Source organism: Astatotilapia calliptera, chromosome 7 (assembly GCF_964374335.1).
Source record: "Astatotilapia calliptera chromosome 7, fAstCal68.1, whole genome shotgun sequence".
Lineage (NCBI taxonomy): Eukaryota > Metazoa > Chordata > Actinopteri > Cichliformes > Cichlidae > Astatotilapia > Astatotilapia calliptera.
Genome location: NC_137428.1, coordinates 33538477 through 33553811, shown reverse-complemented (window position 1 = coordinate 33553811; position 15335 = coordinate 33538477). Strand labels below are relative to the sequence as shown.

The 15335-nt window shown below is 40.4% G+C and overlaps 2 protein-coding genes across 2 annotated transcripts in view; one reads left to right on the top strand and one right to left on the bottom strand.

Moving 5' to 3' along the window:
- Nucleotides 1-1380, bottom strand: part of LOC113025979 (putative flavin-containing monoamine oxidase A) — a 58602-nt gene extending 57222 nt beyond the window's left edge. The window contains exons 1-2 of the mRNA XM_026174310.2: nucleotides 1135-1380; nucleotides 932-1019 (exon numbers count right to left, since the gene is read on the bottom strand). Coding sequence (XP_026030095.2) covers nucleotides 932-1019; nucleotides 1135-1252 — 206 coding nt within the window. The 5' untranslated portion in view covers nucleotides 1253-1380. The remainder of the gene's footprint in view (nucleotides 1-931; nucleotides 1020-1134) is intronic.
- Nucleotides 1-15335, top strand: part of vsig8a (V-set and immunoglobulin domain containing 8a) — a 92555-nt gene that overhangs the window by 59788 nt on the left and 17432 nt on the right. The window contains exon 2 of the mRNA XM_026174318.2: nucleotides 13858-14033. Within this exon, the coding sequence (XP_026030103.2) occupies nucleotides 13858-14033 (176 nt within the window). The remainder of the gene's footprint in view (nucleotides 1-13857; nucleotides 14034-15335) is intronic.

Sequence of the window (15335 nt, the reverse complement as noted above, 5' to 3'; positions counted from 1 at the left end):
CTGATTTACGAATAAATTCTTTACAAATCCTACCATGTGGATTCATGGATTTTTTTTTTCACATTCTGTCTCTCACAGTTGAAGTGTACCTCTGGTGCAAATTACTGACCTCTGTCATCATTTTAGGTGGGGGAACTTGCACAATCGGTGGCTGACTAAATACTTTTTTGCCCCACTGTATATGTGTGTGTGTGTGTGTGTGTATATATATATATATATATATATATATATATATATATATATCAGAGAGAGAGAGGGGTGTTTATTTGTAGATAGATAGATAAATGTAGTAATTGTTGTTCTAGATAAATGTTCAGTAGTAAACTGTAAGAATACTGCTAAGAAATCCTGCAATACACACTTTGCGACTAGTTTCTCTGAGACTTTAACCCTGTAATCTCAATATTACATTGCATTACATAAACAGTATCAAGTAACCTCATTCACATCAACCAATCCTATCCAAGGGTTTTCTTATAAGTGGGCATCTGCCAGTACCTTAGCTGCCTGTGTTAACAACATCATAATCTAAATGCTCTGTCTGTGCCGTAAAGATAATGTTTCCGTAAGCAATGCATTCACATATATTCACATATATTATTCTTTACATGATCATGGGAAGCTGGAGTCAGTCCCAGCTCTCATTCAGCCAGCATTTGTCATTGTCTGTGCTGTCAGGTGTCAGTGATAATCATTGTACAACTAGGCCATTCAACAATAGGCAACAATCTGTTGCAATCATTGTGGATAAATTTCATTTGTTTAGCTAAGGTCTTCATTTTCTGGGTAATCTTCCAAATCCCAGTGACTCAGTCGAAACGTCTCCCCTTTTTCCAGAATAACACATTTGCATTTGAGTCATGTTTACTGTAATTCTACTCCATTTCTGTTTCTACCTTCAGTATTAATGTATTTATTTGATCAACATTACCTTCCTACCCATTGCCCTCCAAGGTCCCAGCAATCAACACCACTGGCTGCTGGTAACTTGGCAGTCACTGTGCGCCCTCCCACCCGATCTGCATGACACAACAGTCATAATTCTGTTATAACAGAGCAATAATTTTTGCTTCATTATATAATTCTGCATTACAAGTTACCAGTTGCCTTTAAATAGCATGAAATTTTACAAACCTTTCCCTTCCAGAATCAGTATTTCCATACTGGCGTCCCTTTTTTTAAGCCAATGAGCTGCACTCAGTCCAGAAAGTCCAGCACCAACAACTATAACGTCCCAAATTTCCGCAGTCATAGTTACTTTCTTTAGTGCCAACTTAGCGTGTGCCGGTAAACTGAGGATTCAGACACTCAAATCCAGCCTGTATTCCCTTTTCTTCTCTGTATCAATTAGGTTATCTTATCTTGCAAAGCCTGGGCGGCTTTCATAATAGTGCACTTTGGAACTGTGAACAAGTGAGCTTGTGACCTAGTTGGCAAAGAATCGGCTGTGCAAATTCCAGCAAATAAAGCCAAGAGAGGCGTTTGATTCTTGAACAGTAGAGACATTGTCAGATATAACATCTTTGTAAGACCATGGAAAAATTGAGGCAAATTTTCAAATATGAATCTTGGAACATTCAAACATACATACATATATACATACAGAGAATGGAGTAATCAGTTGTAAGTCAGAAGGAGAATTGGCACTATAGAGCAAGAGCAATATTATGCAAATAAAATGTAACTTTGAACTTGGAGAAGAATAGATAAGAAGACTGGAAAAGACTTCACCCAGTTGCTGGAGACAAAACTGAAGGGAGGGAGTCCCACAAACAAGCAGCAGCTGAAAGCAGCTGCAATGAAGTCCAAGCAGAACATTCCAAAGGAGGAAGCAGAGTAATATTTGGGGATGTCCATGGGTTCTAGACTTCAGGCAGACACAGACTGAGAAGGATTTTCATCCAGTTATTAAAAATAATCCTTGTGTTAGTTTGACCAATTAGTTTGGAGTCTCTGAAAATGGGGGCCTGAGTATAAAAACAGATAATGCAGTGCATTTGTTAAAACCCTTGAATTAAACATGAAAGTTGATACTTCAATTACATCTTGATTGTTGGATTTAAAATCCACTGTGCTGGTGTACAAAGGCAAAATCACAAAAACTGAGTCATTGTCCAAAAACCTGCAGCTCTAACTGTATTATCTCCATATAAATGTGTACAGGCTTTGAAGCCATTCTCAGTGTGAAAAATAAATGAGTAAAGAAAATTCAGTCAGGTCGAGGGCACAACAGTGTACTCTGCAACTTTTACGGTTTGTTATGAAATAAAACCTGATTCTTTCTGAGTCTCTTTTCTTAGTTAAAATGACAAGGACGTTCAGATCATTATGCAATAAAAAGGACTGCTTAAAAATGACTTCTGAGGCACAGCAAGTGAAAACCATACCAACAAGTGTGTGGAACAAGAAGGGCTTGCATGCCTGTACAAACAATGAAAATTCCTCTTGTTCTGGTTTGGATCTTATGTCTTTGAGTCCATCTGTCTCCATTTGTGCCAAACCTCATATGGAGGTGTTCAGAGTTTCTAATTACTTAGCCAAAACCAAAAATCTGGCACATCGTTTGCTCTTATTTTCATGGCAGTTCTTTATTTTCCTTTTAATTTTATTTTGTGGTTAGAATGATCACTGCTGTCTTAAAGCAAGTTCTCAGAAGACTGGAACAATGAGCAAATAAATGAACAGTTCTAATGGCTTTATTCCACACGTTTTTATTTCAGTTGTTTTCATTCCAAGACAACAAAATTACCCAGACAATAAAAAGACCCAGAACAAACAGTTATTTGTACCTACAGCAGATGACAAGCATTTGTTTAGAGATGTTTTTGTGTCCCTAACAAATGTAAATTAAGGTTCCTCTTTGCCTCTTTTCACTCCCTTACCAAACAGCTTAACAAAAGACAGGATGTCCTCATCACTTCACATAATAATATTGCAGAATAACTTTAACTATGTACACTGATGTTCTAAAATCTTTTTTGTTTTTTTGTTTTTGGGTTTGTTTTTTTTGTTTTTTAAATTTTTCAGCCATCTGTCCAGACAAAAATTCCTCTTAACTAAAACTGACCCCTTTTCAAAATAGTTAGCAGTGTGTGAAGAAAAATTGCAGATTAGTTTGACACTGTGTAGCATTTTCAAATTAATGGCTCAAACAAAAACAAAGGATCAAGGGTTGCATGGCCTTTGATAGGGCAGCGTTTAATTTGATGAATTGATAGACATCAGAGATGCTGTCAATGGCTTTTTCTTGATGTTGTTACTGTTCGCTTATTCATGTTTTATAATTAGTTCAAATAGTTTGACAACTGAAACAGAAAAAAGTAACCAACTTTATTTTAATATAGCGTCACAGTGTAGATGACACTAGAGCAGGAGGAAACTGAACAGAGATGTAATATGGTGAAGGTTTAATCGCTCATCTTGTTTTTTTGATCATTAACTACCTGACAGTAACTTTGGATATGTGAGGGTCAAGTGAAGAATGCCTCAATCACACAGGTCTAGTGACCACTGGTTGATGAGAAAAAATATGTATTCCCCAAATGGTTATAGTTCATTTAATGAAGATTATGTGTGAGTTTAAAAAGGAAGATCTGCAATCATTCATCTTTCCCCCTTTTTATTCCATAATTGCGTTGCACATGTGCAATGACAATAAAAGGCTAGTCTATTCCTGGGTGTTTGGCTCCTAGTCTACTCTTTACTTCATTACTCCTTTCCCTTCCTGTCAAACTTAATACTGTCAACACTTGTCCAATCATCTTCTTGCCTGCCTTGTTTGAGTCAATCAGCCTCCACTCTGTGTTTTAAATCTGTCCTCTTCTTCATTCTCCTTTACAGGCTTCGTGCAACCCATGTCCACGTCAGTCAGAGCTCCATTCAAGAATCCATCTTCATCTTCACCACCACGAGCAACTAGAATCCTATAACCACTGGCATTACATTTTGTCATAATGGGCCATCAGAGTCTAATTGCTAAATACATCAATTTTCTCCAATCGAGAGACTTCCGGTTTTGACGAGCATGGGGTAGTCACACTTTCCCTTAGCTCCCGCAACTTTTAGTTATTTGAGCGAGCCCGCCTAACTTATTTTTTGAGGCAGATATCTTTTTTTTTTTTTTTTTTTTTTTTTCAAGTTCAACTTTATTGTCACTTCAACCATATACAGTTTAAAAATACACAGTGAGGCGAAACAACGTTCCTCCAGGAACCAAGGTGCTACAAGACAAGTTAGTGCAAAAAAAAAAAAAAATATATAATATATCTAGTAATAATATTGTGCAAAAGAGCATTTACAGGTTGGTGTGTGCGATGGTTTGGTGGTGTAGGTCAGTGTGTTTGCGCTTTGTGTTGGTTAGTCAGTCCAGTCTCAATGTTTTGAGGTATTTGAGTTAAGCTGAGTGATAATGTTAGTGTATGTGTGTGTGTGCGTGTTTATCAGTCAGTCCCTTTTTGCTGAGGAGACGGATGGCTTGTGGAAAAAAAGCTGTTGCACAGTCTGGATGTGTGTGCCCGAATGCTTCGGTACCTTTTTCCAGATGGCAGGAGTGTAAAGAGTGTGTGAGAGGGGTGTGTCCGATCAGCCACAATGCTGGTGGCTTTGCGAATGCAGCGTGTGGTGTAGATGTCCTCAATAGAGGGTAGAGAGACCCCGATGATCTTCTCTGCTGTTCCCACTATCCGCTGTAGGGTCTTGCGGTCTGATATGGCACAGCTCCCAAACCAGACAGTGATGCAGCCGCTCAGGATGCTCTCAATAGTTCCTCTATAGAAGGTGGTCAGGATCGGTGGTGGAAGCCGGGCCTTTCTCAGTCTTCTCAGAAAGAAGAGACGCTGTTGGGCTTTCTTGTGCAGGGAGCTGGTGTTGAGGGACCAGCCGAGGTCCTTCTCCAGGTGTACACCCAGGAATTTGGTGCTGTCAACGATCTCCACAGAGGAGCCGTTGATGCTCAGCGATGAGTGGTCGCCTCGTGTCCTCCTAAAGTCAACAACCATCTCTTTTGTCTTGTCAACATTCAGAGACAGGTTGTTGTCCTTACACCAGTCCGTTAGTCTCTGCACTTCCTCTCTGTACGCTGACTCGTCGTTCTTGCTAATGAGACCCACCACGGTCGTGTCATCAGCGAATTTAATGATGTGATTTGAACTGTGTGTTGCTACACAGTCATGAGTCAGCAGTGTGAACAGCAGAGGACTGAGCACACAGCCTTGTGGGGCCCCAGTGCTCAGTGTGGTGGTGCTGGAGGTGCAGTTCCCGATCCGTACTGACTGAGGCCTTCCGGTCAGAAAGTCCAGGATCCAGTTGCAGAGGGAGGTGTTCAGGCCCAACAGGCTCAGCTTTCCGATCAGTTGTTGGGGGATGATCGTGTTAAATGCTGAGCTGAAATCTATGTACAGCATTCGGACGTGTGAGTCCTTCTTGTCCAAGTGTGTCAGGGCAAGATGGAGTGCAGTGGAGATGGCGTCGTCCGTTGAGCGGTTATGGCGGTATGCAAATTGCATTGGGTCCAGTGAGGGGGGCAGCAGGGTCTTGATGTGTCTCATGACGAGCCGTTCGAAGCACTTCATGATGGTGGGTGTAAGTGCGATAGGGCGGTAGTCATTGAGACAGGACACAGAAGACTTCTTGGGCACGGGGACGATGGTGGTGGCCTTGAAGCACGTGGGGACAACGGCACTGCTCAGAGAGATGTTGAAGATGTCGGTGAGAATATTTGCCAGCTGATCAGCACATTCTCTGAGCACTCTGCCTGGGATGTTGTCTGGTCCAGCAGCTTTACGTGGATTGACTCTGCGTAGAGTTTTCCTCACCTCAGCTGTAGTGAGACACAGGACCTGGTCGTTCGGAGGAGGGGTGGTCTTCCTCGCCGCCACGTCGTTCTGCCTGTCGAACCGAGCATAGAAGCTGTTAAGCACATCTGGGAGGGAGCCGTCACTGTCACAGGCAGGTGGTGTCGTCCTGTAGTTAGCGATGGCTTGTAAGCCCTGCCACATGCGTCGTGTGTCGCCGCTGTCCTTAAAGTGGTTGTGGATTCTCTGGGCGTGTGCGCGCTTCGCCTCTCTGATGGCCCGAGAAAGTTCAGCCCTCGCTCTTCTAAGCGCCACCTTATCTCCCTCTTTGAAGGCAGAGTCTCGGGTCCTTAGAAGTGCACGCACTTCCGCAGTAATCCACGGTTTCTGGTTGGGTCGTGAGATGATGATCTTGGAGACAGTGACGTCATCGGTGCACTTGTTGATATAGCTGGACACTGATGATGTGTACTCCTCCAAGTCAGTGAAGTCGCTGTAAGTTGCAGCCTCTCTAAACATGTTCCAGTCAGTGCTCTCAAAACAGTCCTGAAGAGCAGAGATGGCTCCTGCTGGCCAGGTTTTCACCTGCTTCAGAACCGGTTTTGATCGCCTGACGAGTGGTCTGTATGCTGGAATTAGCATAACAGAGATGTGGTCTGAGTAGCCGAGGTGGGGGCGGGGCTCTGCCCGATATGCGCCGGGGATGTTTGTGTAAACAAGATCCAGCGTGTTTTCTCCCCTCGTTGCAAAGTCCACATACTGATGGAATCTAGGAAGCACTGACTTGAGATTTGCATGGTTGAAGTCCCCAGCAACAATAAACAGTCCATCCGGGTGTGTATTTTGCAGTTCACTGATCTTTGTATACAATTCCCATAGCGCTTCCTTAGCATTAGCGCTAGGTGGAATGTACACTCCGATAATGAAAACAGTGGTGAATTCCCGTGGTAAGTAAAAAGGTCTGCATCTAACAGTCACAAACTCCACCAGCGATGAGCAATAACTAGAGACTAGCACAGAGTTCTTGCACCATTTCTCGTTGATGTAAACACACAAGCCGCCACCGCGAGTCTTACCGCACAGAGCTGCATTTCTGTCGGCGCGAAACGAGGCCAGCCCGTTTAGCTGAATAGCGGCGTCCGGTACTCTTTCGCTGAGCCATGTTTCCGTGAAAACAAAGACACAGCAGTCTCTAATCTCACGCTGTGTGGCCTGCTGGAGTCGGATGTAATCCAGTTTGTTATCCAGGGAGCAGACGTTGGATAAGATGATGGACGGTAGAGCCGGCCGGCTAGGGTTTGTTTTTAGCCTAGCACAGACTCCCGCCCGCTTGCCGTGCTTCCGCTTCCTCGCGCAACGCTTCCGATGTCTCCACCTCTGTCCGCCGGCATCAGGCAACGCCGAGGCTTCGAGGCCTGGTTCGCGGAGCAAGCCGAGTTCACGCAGCGTTTCCCGCAGCCCCTCCTGGATGTCGTCAACTAGGTTATTTAGGTTGAAAAGTGTCTGGCTGTTGTATGCACGAACACCGACACCAGTTGCGACGTTATCCATACATAGTGCAAAATAAGCACGCTACACACAAAAACGTAAACAATAAACAATGCAGCACCAGTTTTGGCTCCGGAGTGGCCGCTGCGTGCTACTGCCGCGCCGCCATCTTGATGGTTTGGTGAAGCCGTCGGAACATTTGATGCCCTGCCATGTCGCCTAAACATGCGAAGTCGAATGGCAAAACAACCGAATGCGTGGCTGCTAGCGTTCCTGCGAATAACAGCACTGCTAGTGGAGCACCATTCGGCTTTACTGGTGGAACTAAAAGTCAGCTTTTTTGACGATGTGAATAAAAAGCTGGACGGACTACAGAAGGCATCGGACAACCATGGTGAGCGCCTAGAATCTTTGGAGGAAAGCGCCAAAACACTCGACCAGCGCCTTGCTAAAGTGGAGGATACCTGTGAGACACTACAGGTCGCTAATGAAAAGCTGAAGGCTAAGTTATCGGACATGGAGTCGAGAAACAGACACTGCAATGTCCGCCTTATCGGCCTTGAGGAAGGGATTGAGGGTCCACAACCCTCACAGTTGTTGCAATTTTCTCCAATCATGTTCAATTCTTTCAAATGATCTCTCCTTACATGTTCCTTAAGTATTTACAGATGAGTTGGATTCTTCCATCCAAACTATAGGCTACCTACAGCTAACCACCAAAGCAATCACAAGGTTTTTGATTGGGCATCCTCATTGCAACCAATTTCACTTAGCTGCTAAATAGCAGCTGTTGAATAGCTGATGACACTGTACAGCTCTTGTGGTGGGCTTGTAGATAAACACTATTTCATAAGGATTTGGTCAGATGATGACAAAGGTTTCTACGGAATAATATAGGAAGACTAGTGTGGATGCAAATTTTGTGCAACTTATTGCAAACATTTTCTACAACTTTTTGTAGAGATTTAGACATTAATATCTCATAGACCTTATCATTTCCTTTTAAACTTTACATGTTTAAGTGTCCAGTGAACTGTACCCTACCAATCAAAACCATCAGTCAGATTAAATTTCCAGTAATTTCTATTGCAGCAGTACCAATGCAACATCTCACCAACCAAATAACGGTGTACTAGGGAACTGCTCTGTATCTATCTGGAAACTATTCTGCATAAATAGCATATTATCATACTGGTACTTACTGAGTGATATGCAATGCTGAATCTAATCTAACTTCATTGTGTCCAGGTAGATTCCAGAGGAAGTCCTGAACAGGTTTCGTAAAAGGTTCACATTAAAGTAATTTAGAAAAGGGGAGCAGTGACAGTTTCATGCTTTTAAAGCCCTTAAATGTAATTTCTTCCCACAAAATCCAACCTATTTCTAGACAAGTAATTCCTTTTTTAAAGCAGTTACTCAGAAAACTTTACAGTGCATTTTCAAAGTTTGAAATGAGTGGGTGTGCAAGGTCAAAGAGAAGGTAAGCTGGGCTTTAGATGCTTTTTCTCATAGTGTGCTTTATCGAATAGTGGCCATGGATAAAATGACTTTTTAAAACAGGCACAGAGCATTTAAAATAGCTGAAAGAAAATCATATATACATTTTAAAGAAATGTTATATATGTGTCCCCCTAAGACCTGAACTCTTTCATGGCATGTATTTGTAATTTCTCTTTGCTATTTGGGCTGATTGGGACCAAAACAAAGAATTGCCTGATTTTCTTTTTTTTTTACCTCATTTTTGTTTCTGAGAAAAATGAGATCCACATATGTGGACATTGATTTTAAATTTCGACAGAACAGTAGCAGTATAATGTGCTCGTAAGTGGATATCAGGGCCTTGTAAAGCAACATTTAATATTTTGGTCTAGACAACCCAAAATGTGATGTCCACATATGTGGACGCCAGGTCCTTCGAGGGTATAGTACAGTTCACATAAAGCACTTTATCCTCTGCCTCTAATGTGTTTTCTTCATGTGTCTGCTGAAGAGTACCCCACCTTTTCTTGTAGCAGACACGTGAGCTTTGCAGGGTTTTTTTAAGGAAAGAAAAAAGAAAGCAAATAATAAAAAACAGTTTTTCATCACTTTAGACGTCATGTACTCTTTTTTTAATAGCTTTTCATTTGAAACCATGGACATTTGACAAATGGTAGGTGTTTAGGTAGTGTATACAATAAATAAGGTGTACAGTAATTGTGTGTTTCCAGGAAGTTCTTTTTTGGGTGGAGGTGGTGGTGAGGTGGGGGGGTATAAAAACAAACCAAAAAAATCAATAAAAACACATTTTAATGGGTAATAGGAGAGTGAACAGAGACAGACAACTTGGACAAAAAACACACAAAGCTTATTGTAGACAAAGCAGCAATTTGTGGCAGGTGATTTGCTTTCAGTGGAGTTCAGCTCTCTTCAAATTAGCACCCTGAGTTTCCCAGCCATTGTTTGCTCCTTCAGTTTCCCTTGTTTACAGAGAGATTGTATTGCATTGTTATTCAGCTGCCTGGACACTGATTTCCTCAAGCACATTTTGATTGGTTTTCTAAAATTGTACATAATTTGTATTCATTAACTTGTGATTACAAAAGGAAGAATGGAGGGTGTTGAAAGCAATATTAACAGCTGAATAGCAATATCAAGGTAACCTTTTGTTAAAGTGGTCACTATCCAATCAGAAAGCTTTATGGTAATAAGAAAGGGCTACAGGAGGAGCTCACATTAAAGCAAGAGCAACAGGTATCACACTGCTGTTGTTCCTTTGTATTCCACAGATAGATGCGTGTGTGTGTGTAGCACCTCCATTCAGGTAATATCAGTATAAAGTATCTATATGAATACTTAATTATTTTTTTTTTTACATGTGACGTATAAACTATATATTTGAGGACACTGTACTCATTATTTTGACCAGCTACTAGCGACTATTTTAAAAAGGAACAGTATGTTTAAACTAAGCCGCTCTCAGTTGAGAACAGGATTTTACCTCAGCTGCCCGCCCTGGCTCTCTGTGTTCTTGTTATGGGCTGCAGTTTTCTTGAGCCCAGGTAAGTACACAGACTGAATTACATGAATCTACCTATGCATGTATAAATGGTAAATATGGTGTATTTATCTACTGCATAATACTGTTTTAGAAAAACTAACATTAAGTAAGGCATATTTTTATGGACAGTAATTGAGACCTTCACATCTATTCTCTATTGAAGTCTGCTGAGACATAGAGCTCAGTGGTGTTAGTTTTCCATGTTACCATGGCGCCCGGGCTGTCCAATCAGAGATTACGTTTGGAGATGATTGTTGACTCCCTAATGTTCCTGGGACTCACATATGTGCAACGTTTGTGTGCGTGTGTGTTTTTCCTTTTTAGGGTGCGGCTCTTATACTGGGCAGCTCTTCTTATTTTGACTGAGAAGTATATTTAAAGTTTATTTTATTTTACTATAGACAAACAGAATTATCTGAAATGTAGTTTATGTACTTTTTCCCACTAAGCACTTACACTTGTGGTCAGAAGTTCACATACACTCATTATGGGTATGAATATCATGGTAATTTGTTTTGGCTTTTTAATGATTTATTTGAACTCTTCTATTTCTGGGTTGTAATGATTATATAGCATGCACCTTTAAGAATTTGTGTTGAGGGGGGGGGGATTTCTGTAGCCCACACAGGGTCAAACGTACACATACAGGGTCAAATATATTCATACATTCACTTAAATCTTTTATTAAGTGTACTTTAACTAGCAAGGCCAAGCCCTACTAACTTCTCAGTAGTGATCATTATTGACAATGACTGGTGGTTTCTCTTTGCCTACATAAAACATGTTTGGCATCACTCATTGGACTGACAAATATCATGAATTATGAGAAAGTCCAAGGAACTCAATTAAGATCTGAATTTACAGAAATTTGGAAGGTCTCTTGGAGACATTTCTAAACAATTACAGATTCCAGGATCATCAGTTCAAACAATTGTACATAAGTACGAGGTATACAAGTGTGTCATCCAGGGGTGACGCAGCATGAACTGGAAGCTGCTGGAACGCCACTGTCATTTGGCCAGAATGATAAGGTGTGTTTGAAGGAGTAAAGGTGGGGCTTTTAAACCTAAAAACACTATACCAGCTGTCAAGCATGCTGCATCATGCTCTTGGGCTGTTTTGCTGCCAGTGCCATACAATACAGAAAGGGGATGGAGTAATGAAAAATAACCATCTTCAGATTCTTCAACTCAAATCAACAGATGATTGAAACTTCAACAGAAGCATGACAATGTTCCCACACACACATCAAAACTGATTTTGAAATGGATAAAGCAGGCTGAAATCAAGCTTCTGGAACAGCTTTGCCAAAGCCCCGACCTTAACCCTATTGAATATTTGTGGACTATGATTAAAAGCAAAGTCCATTTAAGTTGCCAGGAAACAAACATAAATAGACTACAGATTCTAGATAAAATCACAGATAAATTTTTGGGATTTCATCTAGAAAAAGGGGTTTTTTTTGCGGGTTTTTGTTTGTTTGTTTGTTTTCACCTTTTGCAGCTAATTCAAAATGTTTGCATACCACAAAAGCCAGTTTTTCTTGTTGAGCTTGAAAATGCTGGCCTTGTGACAGAGCCAATACAATGATGCAAAGCTCTTTGAGATTAGTTTTGCCAAGAACAGCATAGAGTTACTTATTCTCTGAATCTCATTTTTCTTCTGGAGGGCTGCTTTAAAAAAAAATGTAACCAGTCTTAAATATTTCTTAATTTAATTTGTCCAAGTGCTTTTCATATCCCTTTGTGATATTTGGCTAAAACAATTATGTTTTCGTACTCAGCCTTCCTTTAACAAAATATCCTGAATCATTAGATGTGGAGACTGTAAACTGTGGCCCAGTAAGTGTGAAAATAGGATATTTATCACTGACAACAAAAATAAGGATTAGATTAGAATCAGTATGTGTGTAATTAATTTATTTTTACTTACAACTGGCACGGCTGTAATTAAACAGCTAGCCGAAATTTCTTAATTCTTTATTTATTGCAAAACAATAGACATGGAGGAGGCTCTGATGAGAAATCAATCAAATACAGTTGATACACGAGATGATAAAATAATAAGAATATGTAAACATATCTATGTAAACCTTTGGGAATGTAGATATTACTAAGAATAGGGTTTGTTGCAAAGATTCCACAGGAGATGGATAGAGGATGTAGTATGTAAGTTTTGTTCTAGATTGTCAAATATAGATATTATAGATGTTCTGCATTGTTTTTTTTCCCTGTTAAAATTGTTAATATGTCTCTTGGGCAGGTGGAGGGATGGGGAGTAGTGGCAGCCTTGAAAGACAGAGAGTGACCTGGTGTCTTTCCAAAGTTGTGTAGCTGCTGCACAGAATGAAGTAGGGTGATCAGAGCTAACTAGCATATTTTGTACACAATATGGTAATATTTCTGATATGAATCTAGATATAACCTTTTTTTTTTTCAAGTGAGTTCTGTGAAGTACTTGGTGTTTGATTCCACAAGTTGGCACCTGATGATGATGATGATGATGATGATGATGAAGCTCAGTTCTCATTTAGTTTTTAGGGGTTTTTTGTGTTTTTTTTTGAGGAACAGATGTTTATTAGTTCTCAAGATGCAGAAGCAAGATCCGGGACGATAACTGCAAAATTAAGTTTTGACTGGATGGATGATTTGAGTTGCAGATATTCCAGAAAATGTCTGCTTCTCATGCCATTGCCTCTTGATGAAGTAGGAGAATGAGAGCAGGATATTAGTTTGAGAAATATGTTGCAGATGTGTGATACATTTTCCATACAGTGTACATCAAATGTTAGAGTAGAAATAGATGGTGCAACCTGTCAGTTATTGTTGCTGTTAATGTTTTGAAACAATGCTGTTTGGGTGTCTGACGGGAGCATGATTGATCTGAAACTAAGATGTCTTTACAGACTCTTTGATCTCTGACTTATCTGATGATTTAAGACGTCTCCATGATGAAAATGATTAAAAACATAGTGCTTCTTGTCCTCTTTTGTTTTTGTTTGATTGTTTTGCGTTTTTGTTTTTTGTTTTTTGGTTGTTTTTTTTTGGGGGGGGGGGGGGGGTGTCTGTTTAATTCTTGTTGTCTTTTAATTCTTGTTGTCTTGTTTTTCTTGTAGTATTTAGGAATTATACGGTTGGCAGCAGGACGAGTTGAGATAACTGAATATAAAAATAAATTGATGTTTTAACAATTGGAATTCAGCCTGTGATGAATAGTGGTAGATTGATCCAATGCTCAAGGTCATCATTTATTATTTTAAGTAGTGGAGTGAAACTGAGTCCAACCAGCATTGACAGCCAAAGGAAGGCATTGATGCCTGAGTATGTGATGTGACCTGTGCATTATGGGATTGGTAGTGTATTGTCTGCTACATTCCAACTGTGACTGTATAGGAGGAGAGAAGATTTATTTCAGTAAATTGAGTAATCAGAGATTTTTTGGGGGGGGATTCAGAAAGCTCTATCGTCTAATGCACTACCTTATGATGTTTATTTAATGTTTGCATTCCTTTGACGCAAGTGTTCTGAATGTTTTAAGATCTGGGATACACGCAAGGCTTGCAGGTGACATCCAAGGGCCCACAGACCATCCGTAAGGCAGAGGGAGAGAGTGTGACCTTGGGATGCAGCTACAAACCAAGCCCTCGTGACACTGGGGAACTTGACATTGAATGGTCTGTGATCAGTCCAGACACCACACAGAAAGATCAAATGGTAAGAAGTAATGTGAGATCGACCCAGACAATGCTATCTATAAAATGCATACAGGATGAATTTATTAAATTGCAGTATTCAGAAGTTTAGTTATTTTATGCCATTTCAAATGTTTGGAAACATTTGGTAATATTTTGGGTCTATGTACCAGTTATTTTTGAGAATATGTTCTTTGGGACAGATTGTTCCAGTTAAAAAAATCTACAGTTAAATAGTTCCACTGTTTGCTTATTATTCGTTAACTCTTTCAGATTTTATTCTTTCATGTTAAAGTTGAGTCATGCCTATATTTTCGCATGTCAATCTGACCGGCTGTAGCACTCAATAAAAAAGACTGGCATGCCCTTCACTGAAGCACATTGAATGTTGTCTCCATTTTCCCATTAAATTATTAGTAAGTCACAAATGCATTTCCAATAATAGCATCTGAAATTGTTAGCAAATGATTTGAACACGAAGGTCCATGAAATGAAAGAGTTCAACATCTCTCCCCATATTCAAACAAAGGTTCTGAATACAGCTAAGCGAGCTTATTAATGTTGCTGTTCCTGTTACTCATCACCACAGCAGATAATCTGTTTGAATCTCTTCCTGCCCTCTACAACCTTACCAGCCACTTGCAAATCTTCTCTCACCACACCCATAAACCTCCTCTTTGGCCTTTTTCTTTTCCTGTCACATGACAGCTCCCGCTTCAACATGCTTATCCCAGCATACCGGTTCTCGTTCCTCTTCACATTTCCAAACCAGCTCAATCTTGCCTCTCTTACTCCGTCCCGCATCTGTCAATCTCACCTGAGCTGTTGCTCTGATATACTCGCTCTTAATCCTGCTTATCATTTTCAGTCCCAATGCAAATCTTTGCAATCTTTAACTCAGCTGTCACCATCTCTGATCCACATAGGAGAGCTGTGTTAACTACCATCTTGTACACCATCCCTTTTGGTAGCCTTTTGTCATTAATCACTCTATTCACCACAAACTGCATGCACCCCTAATTAGGTGTCAAAAAAACCACTTCGCAAAACAATCCCTAAATCTTTTAATCTATTCGGATTTCACATCGTCTTTTTCTATTCTAAATCTCATGTGGTGCACAGTCTAAACTAATGTTCGTTCAAGGAGACTGGAGAGTTGATGAACTCTCACTACCTTTTAATTTCACAGGAATTAGTTGTTTATCCCATTTGCCTTTTAAATTAAACAAGTCATTAGTGTTTAAGACTCGGGAGAACGTTTTTTTTCCCCCTTTCATCTCTCCCTATGCAAAGTCGATGCAACGATTGACTAGATCTACTATGT